The sequence below is a fragment of the Triticum aestivum genome, chromosome 2B (genome assembly GCF_018294505.1).
Source record: "Triticum aestivum cultivar Chinese Spring chromosome 2B, IWGSC CS RefSeq v2.1, whole genome shotgun sequence".
In the NCBI taxonomy this organism is placed as follows: Eukaryota; Viridiplantae; Streptophyta; class Magnoliopsida; order Poales; family Poaceae; genus Triticum; species Triticum aestivum.
The window spans coordinates 735,663,748-735,676,399 of NC_057798.1; the positions used below are offsets into that span (position 1 = coordinate 735,663,748).

A 12,652-nucleotide genomic window follows, 5' to 3' on the forward strand; every position below is an offset into this window, starting at 1 on the left:
TAAGAACTCATATACTTATTGCAAAAATTTAGAAGTCATCAAAAACCAAGAACTACGCGCATACTCCTAGAGGGATAGATTGGTAGGAAAATACCATCGCTCGTCCCCGACCGCCACTCATAAGGATGCACAAACCAGATACACTTCATGATTCAAATTTGTTACACAACTTTAACCATACGTGCATGCTACAGGACTTGCTAACTTCAACACAAGCATTCTTTAAATTCATAATCACCCAACTAGCATGACTTTAATATCACTACCTCCATATCTCAAAACAATTATCAAGTATCAAATTGATCATAGCATCCAATTCACTTCCTATGATAGTTTTTATTATACCCAACTTGGATGCTCATCATTCTAGGACCAATTTATAACCATAGCAAATACCATGCTGTTCTAAAAGACTCTCAAAATAATATAAGTGAAGCATGAGAGATCAACAATTTCTTCAAAATTAATCCACCGCCGTGCTCTAAAATATATAAGTGAAGCACTAGAGCAAAAACTATCTAGCTCAAAAGATATAAGTGAAGCACATAGAGTATTCTAATAAATTTCAATCAAGTAGGCTAGTCCCAAAAGGTGTGTTACATCAAGGATGATTATGGTAAACTAAAAAGAAAAGACTAATATAATACACGACGCTCCAAGCAAAACACATATCATGTGGCGAATAAAAATATAGCTCCAAGTAAAGTTACCAATGAACGAAGACGAAAGAGGGGATGCCTTCCCGGGGCATCCCCAAGCTTAGGCTTTTGGCTATTTTTGAATATCTTGGGGTGCCTTGGGCATCCCCAAGCTTAGGCTTTTGCCACTCCTTATTCCATAGTCTATCAAAGCTTTACCCAAAACTTGAAAACTTCACAACACAAAACTCAACAGGAAATCTCATAAGCTCCGTTAGTGCAAGAAAGAAAAACCACCACATAAGGTACTGCAATGAACTCATTCTTTATTTAAATTGGTGTTAAACATACTATATTCCAAGTTCTCTATGGTTCATACCCTTACATACTAGCCATAGATGCATGAAAATAAGCAATCAACACACGAAAGGCAGGATCTGTCAAAAACAGAACAATCTATAGCAATCTGTAACTTTCGGTTACTTCTGGAACCACCCCGACAACGACACTAGAAATCCTTCTTGCTACGTCTTGAGTTTGCGTTGGTTTTCCTTGAAGAGGAAAGGGTGATGCAGCACAGTAGCGTAAGTATTTCCCTCAATTTTTGAGAACCAAGGTATCAATCCAGTAGGAGGCTCCTCACAAGTCCCACGAACCTACACAAACAAACAAAGAACTCGCAACCAACGCGATAAAGGGGTTGTCAATCCCTTCACGGCCACTTGCGAAAGTGAGATCTGATAGAGATAATATGATAAGATAAATATATTTTTGGGATTTTATAATATAGATGCAGGAAGTAACGGTGCAAATAAAAGTAGATTGAAAGCTTATATGATAAAAGATAGATCCGGGGGCCATAGGTTTTATTAGTGGCTTCTCTCAAGATAGCATAAGTATTACGGTGGGTGAACAAATTACTGTCGAGCAATTGATAGAAAAGCGAATAATTATGAGATTATCTAGGCATGATCATGTATATAGGCATCACGTCCGTGACAAGTAGACCGACTCCTGCCCGCATCTACTACTATTACTCCACTCATCGACCGCTATCCAGCATGCATCTAGAGTATTAAGTTCATAAGAACAGAGTAACGCATTAAGAAAGATGACATGATGTAGAGGGATAAACTCAAGCAATATGATATAAACCCCATCTTTTTATCCTTGATGGCAACAATACAATACGTACCTTGCAACCCTTTCTGTCACTGGGTAAGGACACCGTAAGATTGAACCCAAAGCTAAGCAATTCTCCCATGGCAAGAAAGATCAATCTAGTAGGCCAAACCAAACTGATAATTCGAAGAGATTTGCAAAGATAACTCAATCATACATAAAAGAATTCAGAGAGGATTCAGATAATTCTCATAGATAAACTTGATCATAAACCCACAATTCATCGGATCTCGACAAACACACCGCAAAAAGAGATTACATCGAATAGATCTCCACAAGAAATGGGGAGAACATTGTATTGAGATCCAAAAAGAGAGAAGAAGCCAACTAGCTAATAACTATGAACCCGAAGGTCTGTGGTAAATTACTCACAACTCATCGGAAGGGCTATGGTGTTGATGTAGAACCCCTCCGTGGTTGATTCCCCCTCCGGCGGAGCATCGACGAAGGCTCCAAGATGGGATCTCGCGGATACAGAAGGTTACGGTGGCGAAAATATTTCTTGGGTGGCTCCCTAGATGTTTTTGGGGTATATAGGCTTATATAGGAGGAAGAAGTCCGTCGGTGGCCGCTCAAGGGGCCCAGGAGACGGGGGGGGGGGGGGGCAGGAGGGGTGGGTGCGCCCTCCTATCTCATGGCCGCCTCGTTTGCTTCTTGACTTGCACTCCAAGTTCTCTGGATCACGTTCGTTCCAAAAATCACACTCCCGAAGGTTTCATTCCGTTTGGACTCTGTTTGATATTCCTTTTCTTCGAAATACTGTATTAGGCAAAAAAACAGAAATACAGGCTGGGCCTCCGGTTAGTAGGTTAGTCCCAAAAATGATATAAATGTGTAAAATAAAGCCCATAAACATTCAAAACAGGTACTATAATAGCATGAAACAATCCAAAATTATAGATACGTTGGAGACGTATCAGTCACCGACACGGATCCCTCATCGGGTCTCCTGCTTCAGATCTGCCACATATGCAACCTCCTCCACCACGGCACCACTCGCTGATGTATCCACAAGTGAAGATGCATCCCCGGTGGCCCAACACCGCCGCCCCCCCGTAATGTGGCCTGCAACGCCTTGGCCGGCGGCTTTTCCTCTAAGGTAACCCACCGGTTCCCTCCCTCTACTTCTCTCCCCTTCTCTATGTGGTAAGTTGAAACTTACCTGTTAGCAACTGTATCATCTTCTTCAGGTTTCTGATGCGCAATTTTTTTTAAGCCGACACGATTTTTTAAATCAAACTTCTCACGTTCAGATCAACTAGTACTAGGAGCTAGCAGTTGAGATCTTGGGCTGTTGCATAATGGCAAGAACTGGGACTCAATCTGGCATTGCAATTTTTGCCTTCTTGGCATACATTAACCAGTCAGGCTGCTAAAATAAAAATGTTGGATGCTTTGGTTGCCTGTATGTACAGTTACACATGGGCCAGCTACCCGCAAGGTTTAGCTCTGCTTGTTTGCTGATCTAATGATGTGTGCTCAACTAATTGCAGGGATATGTTGAGCAATCTTCTGCGGGGATGATACCGGCGTCATTCAGAAGCCTAACTCACCTGCGGTTCCTGTAAGGATCCCAATCTCCTTGCATTGCCTACAACTTTAAATGACGCAAGCTACTGTGATCAGTATACTCAGTGTTTCAACCATTCCCTTGTATTGTAGGGGGGGCATATTTGGTTTGATTGCAAAGCCGAGTACCACAGCAAACAAGGGTATAGCCGCTGCACAACAGACCATGTACGGCCAGCCATGTTGCTATTCAGGTTGGATAGTCACACCTGTATTTCTGTCTTATGAATATATGCATCATGCCTTTACATGCTTTGAATTTGAATGATCACTATCAGCATCCTGTAAAGATCAGTTTCACTCCATGGTAATAATTCTAAGTATACGTGTTATCATCATGCAAAGAAGTAAGCCTTCTCAACCAGCTTAGTGATCAAAGATTGAATATTTTTAGTTAATAGATCGATCAATGTGTCAATGTGTCCCAGTTTGGCTGTTTCATCTGCTCCAGTGCCATCTGATGAGGTGCCTGGATCTAGGTTCTATCCCCGCCTTTGTGTCGAGTCATTCAATTTGTGGTCGCATAGTAGCGTCAGTGTTGTGTACTAATGTTTAGCACGGATGATGTACACACGGTGTGTCTACATGCGAGACTATCTAATCCCACCCAATTAATGGTTGTTTTAATCATGCTGCTAGTTTTAATCATGGATATGGGAGAATGCATGATGGACATGCTGGTTGGTTAATACTCCTCTCCGTGATAGTTCATTAGGAACTCTGCATGATGCTGTCCTTTGTCTCATGATCTTAACTACTACAGTAGTAGGAGTATTTTATATGTTGTTCATTTCTTGGCCACCCAGCATGTTTGCTAATCATCAATCTGCCTCATGTTATATAACTTTATGTTGTTCATTTCTGCCCCCAGGTATGGCACAGGAAGGTGCGCCAGAAGCGGATGCGCAACAGCGAGAACGCCGTCTCCACGCGCGTCATGGGCGCCGACCGCGCCGTCCACCTCCTCCACGACCCTGACCCCGACCCCGCCCACCCGCTCCTCCCGCTCGCCGCCGCCAAGATCCTCCGCGCCCTCGCACTCCAGGAGACCCCCGGCCTCCTCATCCTCGGCAAGCAGGTTCTCAGATCGGCCTCGATTCAGTCAGTTTTTTGCCTCATCTTTCATGGTGTCTGACTTGCTTTGCTTCCTGCCTGCGCGTGCAGAGTGCTCCCTCCAGGTGAACTCGCCCACCGCAGCGCCAAGGGATTCGTCTCCGAGGACGAGTTCCTCTCCATCCCGGAGTTCTCCACCAACCCGCTCTCCCAGGTCTGCCTCCCCTCCTCTCATCGCGAGGCGGCAAATTTCGTTCCCCTGCTCGCTTTGTCCCTGTTGTTCCAGCTCCAGATGACTGACTGACTGTAGTACTCGCGCGTGCCGGCGAAGCAGATCCTTCTTGTTTTTATGCGCTATCCTTGGATTACACACACTACTTGCATGTACTACTATTTTCCTAGTAGTATTGTATACAACTCTGTCACCACTCAATTTGGATAATAGTTGGGATTCCTCAGGAAGGAAGTATAATGGGGAAAAAACTAATCATGTTCTTGGGAGTCTTAAAATTCCCTCTTCATTCTAATGCAATCTGTTCACATAGGGTTGGGATGACTGATGTTGATACTACTGCAATGATTACAACCTTACTTGAGATGTTTGATTGCTCCATGCTGGTATTCCTAGAATAGGGATCACTAGCATTACTATAGTAGTGTTGCCATTTGCCGTATCGTAGTTGTCTCATAGTGCTGTTAGCTTCAACGAATCTGAGTGTAGTATACTCTAGAGAAGCAAATGCCACTCTTGGCATTGTGTGTTTGTGATGTCCTGCATGCCTTCAGCTGTTCTGACGCTTATGTGTGTTACTTGAGTCATGTATGAAATGTACTGAGATTATCCCTTTCCTTGAACAGGTAAGGAAAGTTGACATGCTTGACGGTGTGACAATCCCGCGGTCCGAGAAAGTAAAGGATGAGATCATCCTCGATGGCAATGACATTGAGCTCGTCTATCGCTCTGCTGCCCTTATCAACCAGGTTAGCCCTTGCCTAGGTGCTTTTCACACTGAAAACTTGCATCATAAGTTGCCTAGATTTCACCTGTGAAGTCTATCTCTGTATGACATAGTATGTGTCACAACGCCATAATTTTTCTGTATTATGGATGAACCTTTTAGCTGTCATGTAGGCATTGTAGCATACCTTGTACTGATGGTATTTTCCACGCTAACATGTTCTGAGTGTTGATGCATCTTTTGTACTAGTTTAGATTAGATGGACAAGTGCATAGCCTAACCTAACCTGGAAAACAAGCTATAGAACCATGCTCTGCATCAAGTCAGTTTGAATTTGAATGGTTCATCATGTGTAGGTGTGATCTGAATTTTGAATGGGTCTTTTGGCAGGTACTGGCGGAGGCCGGGAGCGCCAAGGCGGTGGCGTTCGATGAGATCGACCTTAGTGCTTGCTGCTGACATGTGGAGTAGAAAGCCACAGGAATCACCATCTCAACGGTCCGGCCTTAGTGCTTGCTGCTGACATTTTGCTGCTATTGTTCTGCTAGACATTCTGCTGACATTTCCTGCTAGTCAGGTCCTTGCTTGCTAGAGTCGATCTATTTATCTGCATTGTGAAGCAACAACGGTTCTTTGGTCCATGTTAAGATGTCAAGAAACTGTTTGTTTGTTGAAACAACCATCGGCCACTCTCAGATACTGCTGACTGCTTTCTGTTGCTAGTATAGTTCAAGCTTCTTTGCCATGTATTTCATTAGGATGTGAACAATCTACTACATGCTCACAAAGCTATTGACTTAATTTTTTTTGTTTCTTTGCTGCCAATGTTTGCCAAGCTATTTAAACGACAATGACAAACTGAAATCATGAATACTCATATAGAAACTTGAACAACCATCTTGTTGAATTTGGTGATGTTCCTCCATGCTAAGAGCTAATCTGCTGCATTGTTATTCAACTTTCATTGACAGTTCTAGTTTCGCTGAAATCATGTTTTCTTTTCTGCTTGATCTGACATTATTTGTCCAAATCTGGGAGTATATTTTTTGCTTGTCGTCATCACCCATTTGTTGGGCTGTAGAAGTGTATCTGTTGTCCGATTTGCTCCATCATATTTCCTGATGTACTTTTACGTATATATGTTGGTTGTAATCTTCTTGAACGATCCAAGTACTTGATATTCCATTCTGTTCTTGTAGGTGAATGGAGCTTGTGTTGTTGGTAGAACACCGTTGATGACTTCTTTCTATGTTGAAGAGCAGCTAGTGTGGAATATTGTATGTTGATATTCCATTCTGTTCTGTGGTATCCAAGAGTAGCTAGTGTGGAATATTGTATGGTTATGTACCTGAAGAAGTGCGTGGGCATGCAATATTTGACGGTTAAACTGGTTGTTGTGATGTGAACGAGTGTATGGAGTTTCACATGTTCTGTTCTGTACAGAATATATTGTAAAAAACCTATTTTGGTTGTTATTTGAAGATTTTCATATGCTTCTCTCTTCTTTCGGTTTGATATATACTGCTTATTAATAAGATGTGGAAAGGCAATTTGGAACCACTGCCAGGAAAAATCTGACAATTGGGACCCATTACTGGAGCTGACAAAAAACAGGAAATTAAAAAGAAATGTACCGCAATGCTCTAGAAAATAAAAAGGCCAAATGGTTGGGCCAGGCCCATGTAGCTAGAGAAAATAAACAAAAAAAAATACATTAAAAAGGCTGAATTAATGGGCTCGGCCCATGTAAAACACTCAATCGGACCGGGCTGAATCTTGTCAACGACCTTCTCAATTGGTCGTAATTTTGCCACGTCAGATTGCCACGTCCATCCGACGTGGCCTGGGCAGACAGCCAGTGACCAAAACAAAAGGGCATGTGTTCAATGACCTTCTGTTTTGGTCGTAAACGTCTACGACTTTCTCACAGAGAAGGTCGTTAATTTCAGTTTACGACCGCCAGTTTTTGACCTTCTGTTTTTGGTCATAAAAAGGTCGCATATGAAAAACAATGACCTTTCAATGACCAATAGTCAAGGTCACAAGTTGACATATTTCTTGTAGTGGTGGCCCGACGGGGCGACGGTGCTGCGGCCCGACGGGGCGATGCAACGGCAGCCTGTTGCTTGACCGGCGGAGGGGCGCGCCGAACTCGGGGACAGGGCGATGGTGGCAGGCATAGATCGACGAGCGAGCCGACGCACAGACGACGACCGTGAGGGGCCGACTGTCACACGTGGCCACCGGGTCGAGGCGACGGGCGGGCAGACGCACGGACGACGACCGTTAAGGGTTGCCTGTTTCGCGAGGCCGTCGGGTCGGTGAAGAGGCCGGCCGGTCGCGCTGGAGTCGGAGTAGAGGCGCGCGGGGGTCGACGGCGGTGGTGGCCGACGCAAACCGATCAAGTATAGATCGAAAAATCAAAAAGAAAAACGCCGATCAAAACGACCGGCGAGAGAGCAAAAAAAAGCCGAAGCAAGGGCTCGGGAAAAAGACTCTCTAGCGCAGTCGGTCAACACGACCGGCGGATGAACCCTAGGTACGGGCGGGGCGGCCCCCGGCAGAGGTCATGGAGGCCGACCGCCCCGAGGGCGGCGTGCGGGTGCAGAAGCGGCGGCGGCTCGGGTTGAGAACTCGGAAACTGATACGACGTTAGAAGGGAGAGAGCGGTTCAACGGAATAGTTGTTGTATTGCTTGAGCCTCGTGGACATATATATATAGAAGTACAATAACCAGCTTGGAGTACAAGACAAAGCAGGTACAAATCCTAGTCTATCATATACTTCCTAATATACATTATGCTCAACATTCGCCTATGACGGCGGCACGCCTTCGACTCGCTTCATTGCTTGTAGTCGTCGCTAGATGATCTACGAAGCTGAATGTAATTTTTAATTCTTGGTGTTCTTTATACTCCCTTGACATTGATGAATAGATTGAAAGTTTTCTTAAAGAAAAAACTATTGAATGTCACCACCCTGCACAGTGCAGACCTAGCAAATTGCAGGAGTGGAATCAGAATGTTATCAGACCCAGGAAAGGAAAAGGAAAGGCCCATGCCCAGCGCACTCGTTTAAAGACCATCGTCAAACAGCAATAAACGATGGTGGAGCCGACTCGTACCCATGTTTTTTATTTGAGTAAAAACATCCATACCTCAATCGGTAAGGTCAATTTTTTTTGAAAGTACGCCTAGGCATACCATAACTTTATAGAAGGCGAAATTGAAATTACAAGATACTATCACTCGCTGCGAACAATGAGCGTTGCACACACCACACCACTCACGACCAAGATAATAGGCGGACAACACTTCAAAGCAAGCTACAACACAGAAGAGCCTATCCACAGCTGACACACACCGCGTCTCGACCGACGCCGGACACCTCCGAAGACCACCACCTACCATAGAACATCGCTTGTCGACGCACCAGCCACTCTGAGCGCCTAAGAGGAAGTGGCAAGTGGAAGGCAGGACTTGCTCCGATCTAAGGGAAGCACCATCTTGGAGAAACCGACGACGAGCGTACATAGCACCGCAAAGGACCAAAAGAGGACAGCGGCGAACACTGGAGGAGAGCAATAAGGACCCAACCATGTCTCCATACACAAAGCTCCCAACAGACATACGACGTCGAGGACGCCGCCAATGTGCCGATCCAACATCAAATCGAGGCTTTCGCCCGGAGATAGCCACCAACTCCAAGTGAGCGAGGGGCATGGCGCACACGCCTCGGCGACGCCTCCAAGAAGGGAATGACACCCACTGTGCCATCACCGCCGGCCTGACATAAGCCAAGCAAGATTTTCATCTGCGCAAACGCACATCACCACACCTCCTGGAAATGGGCAAAGCTGAGGACCGACGACCGGTTGCACAACCAAGAGGAACCCGGCCACCGCACCAACTCCCAGCCTGAACAAGAGACTACAGCCACCCCGCACCTCCGGCATGGCCCAGGATCGTCCGCAACTGCCGACGCCCACTCCAAAGGCCGGCTTGCAACGGCCGGACCCGCTCCTCCGCAAAGAACCAAGCCGCGCCATCGAGAGAGCCCAGTCACTCACCACACCGCACAGAGGAGGCCGGCCACTTGTTGCTTGCCAAGACTCCATCTTGGCTAAGCCATTGCAGCGCCGCCACCACCAGCCTGTCCGTGGATTCGCTCTGCTGCCTCCAGATGATGCCGCCATCTCCCAAGCACACCACCACACTGCTGCCAGTCTTGTCCAAGCCCGTTGTCCTGCCAGGCTCCATGTCGCGCATCTGCCGCCAGCCTCCTCCACCAATAACCACAGATCTGGCTAAGACGAGCCCCGCCACGAGAGAAACACCGAGCCGCCACCGGCCCATGCGCTCCGCCACGACGACGCGCCTCCATCGGCCAGCGGCTGCGCTGCCCCACACCGCCACCGCCAGCAGCGCCATCCGACACGCAGGCCTCTGGGATCCGCCATCTTGAGCGAAGTAGAGGCCCCCCGCGGCCCCTGCTCCAGCTGAGGGCGAAGGAGATCCCACCGCCGCCGGCACCGCGCGGGCTTTGCCTGACGACGGGGGAAGAGGGGGTGGGTGGGAATAGGTTCCAGCGGCTATGTTTGGGGTGCCCGGGTCGCCCGCGGGAGGGGTGGGGGTGGGGGAAGCGGTGCAGGGTACCTCACTCTGGCACCTCACAATACCGTCCAAATTGGTAAGGTTAAAAGGAATAAAGTTGAGGCCATGGGGATGACCTAGCCAAGTATGACGACCTTGATCTAAAAAGGGAGATAATGCCTAGCTAAATTACGAGCGGATGACGTGTGGCCCATCCAAGTGTTAACGGCCTCCGTGAAGCTAGATTAGTCGGCTGTGCACCTGTAGAGGTGGTTCTGCTGCGCCAGCCATGGATGCCGGGAGAACGGCACGAGCGGCATCGGCCATAATCGTTATCTATGCTGTGGTGCACTTTTTTTCTGTCAGTCAGGGCATCTTCAACGTTCACCTGCAAACCTTTCTCTGGACCTCGGAAGCCATCTAATACGGGTCTAGATCGGTCCGCGGGACAGTCCGGACGCGATTTATCCCGCCAATCGGAGATAAAAGTAGGAGATTTGCTGGAGTCCGAACCGATCCTAGATCCATTTCTGACCATCCCGGGCCACCAAAAACCCCTTCCCTCCCGCGCGTTTTTGGTCAGCGTTGCTCCAGAGCATCAGCGCCCGCATTCATGCCCGGCTAGAGCAGACGCAATCGCTCACTTGCGCCGGCATTGGAGCGGTGCGTGGCTGGCCGAGAGAGCGCCGCCCGCGCTGGTCCCTAGTGCAGGCGACTGCCGTGCATTCAAATGACCGGACGGCCGCCCGTCCGCGGTTGCGAGGTGTCTCCTACAGTGCCACCCGTCCATCCCTCTGCTGCCCATCAGTGCTATATAAACCGGTGCCCCGACCATTCAACAGTCACCCCTCTCTGGATCCCCCCACCGCCAAAGCTCTTTGGGACGGGCCGACGTCAGAGAAAAGGAAGGCCTTGGCCTCCATTGCTGCCAATTGGCAGGCCGGCAGGCAGGCAGAGGACGTGCAAATGGAGGCAACATAGTCCTTGCTTCCCGCCACCCCCCAAAGGTGCTTCTTGATCTCCATGGCACTTAGCAGCGGCATCCTCGCCTTGTCCATCGGTAAGTGTGATACGCTCGGTTGCTGGATCAGTTGTTGATTCTAATCTGTGAAAGTTTTGGGTTAACATGATGCATTTGGAGTGTTGGTTGCTAGCATAGTGACCGTGGGCGCCACGATCGCCATCTACCCATGCGCCACAGTCGCCGTGTAGATGTATCTGCAGAAGGAAGACAAGCAGGGCGGTCACCGGGATGCGTGGCTCGACAACAGAGCAGCCGTCGACAGCACGCTGAGAGCCATGGACGAGGCTGAGAACGTCGAGATGGGGAGCATGAGCTTCTTCATAGAGGGCGTCCAGAACGAGCGGCCCGTCTGCTTCAGCTCGCAGCAGCTGCGGGGCTTCACACAGGGCTTCGCGCACAAGGTCGGCTCCGGCTGCTCCGGCAGGTTTCCCAACGGCACGCTTGTGGCCGTGAAGGTGCTCAATAGCACGCTCGGGAGGCGCGCGGAGGAGCAGTTCATGGCGGAGGTGGGCACCATCGGGAGGACCTACCACATCAACCTCGTTCGCCTCTACGGCTTCTGCTTCGACACGACCGTGAAGGCGCTCGTGTACGAGTACATGGAGAACGGCTCGCTGGACCGGCATCTGTTCGGCTTGGCGCCGGAGAAGAGCCTAAGGTGTCCGACATGGCGACATGGCGCCTAAGGTGTCCGACTTCGGGCTCGCCAAGCTGTGCGGCAGGGAGGACACCCAGCTGACCATCACGGGCGCGCGGGGCACGACCGGGTACGCGGCGACAGAGCTGTGGATGCCGCTGCCCGTGACGCACAAGTGCGACGTGTACAACTACGACATGCTGCTATCCGAGATGCTCGGGTGATGGAGGAATTTGGAGCTCGGGCTGCACAGCCGCGAGAGCCAGGAGTGGCACCGGTTCGAGGCCGGCGAGATAGACGCGGGGGACAGGCCGCCACAAAGAAGGCGGCGAGGATGTGCAAGGTGGCGCTATGGTGCGTGCAGTACCGGCCGGAGGACAGGCCGTCGATGGGCAATGTGGTGCGGATGCTGGAGGGGGAGGAGCAGATCCCCACACAGGGCAACTCGTTCGCGCACCTCGCAGCATACATCGCCGGCACGACGCCGTCCGATGACACCACCATGGAATCCCATGGTTCTTCAGCTTTCATCGACAAGTAGCTTCGTTACATTTATTTAGAGCATCTCCAACAGCAGCCCAACGCACGACGCGCTAAAAACTAGTGTGTGGCACGCCCATCGCCAGGTTTGGCGCAGTGCACAGCGCTGGCTCCAGCAGCCGCGTTAAAATGCAGCGCGAGCGTGTAGCTTCAGCAGCGCGCTAAAATGCAGTGCGCGCAAGCGGCCGGCGCATGCCATTTGTTGCATTTTGGACGCAAAATAAATTTCACACGCCACAAAACAAAGACATGGCATATAATTTAAATCACATAAACAAGTTGATGACCAAAAGTTCATGCCCACAACATCATGCAACCAAGTTCAAAATGCAAACCAAGTTCATGACACAAACGAAAGGCACAACAATCAAGTCTCGTCCTTGTCTTCATCCTCATCTTCCTCCGATTCATCCGACTCCTCCGAAGATGATTCTTCCTCCTCCTCTTCATTGTCGCAC

At 48.9% G+C, this 12,652-nt stretch overlaps 1 protein-coding gene and 1 pseudogene across 1 annotated transcript; both read left to right on the top strand.

The window, feature by feature from the left end:
* Positions 1-3,210: 3,210 nt before the first annotated feature.
* LOC123039504 (uncharacterized) lies at positions 3,211-6,874 on the top strand. Its single transcript, XM_044462646.1, has 8 exons — positions 3,211-3,225; positions 3,314-3,384; positions 3,483-3,557; positions 4,261-4,467; positions 4,554-4,656; positions 5,301-5,423; positions 5,792-5,899; positions 6,601-6,874. The coding sequence occupies exons 1-7, from the start codon at positions 3,211-3,213 to the stop codon at positions 5,858-5,860; spliced, it is 663 nt and encodes a 220-aa protein (XP_044318581.1). The 3' UTR covers positions 5,861-5,899; positions 6,601-6,874.
* Positions 6,875-11,205: 4,331 nt separating this feature from the next.
* LOC123039505 (rust resistance kinase Lr10-like) lies at positions 11,206-12,195 on the top strand (annotated as a pseudogene).
* Positions 12,196-12,652: the final 457 nt, after the last annotated feature.

What these genes read in the sequence shown, in the direction of transcription:
- LOC123039504 (XM_044462646.1), top strand. An exon ending in CTAACTCACCTGCGGTTCCT is followed by an intron (nt 3,385 to 3,482) that starts GTAAGGATCCCA and finishes CTTGTATTGTAG; the next exon opens with GGGGGGCATATTTGGTTTGA. An exon ending in TCCTCATCCTCGGCAAGCAG is followed by an intron (nt 4,468 to 4,553) that starts GTTCTCAGATCG and finishes CTGCGCGTGCAG; the next exon opens with AGTGCTCCCTCCAGGTGAAC.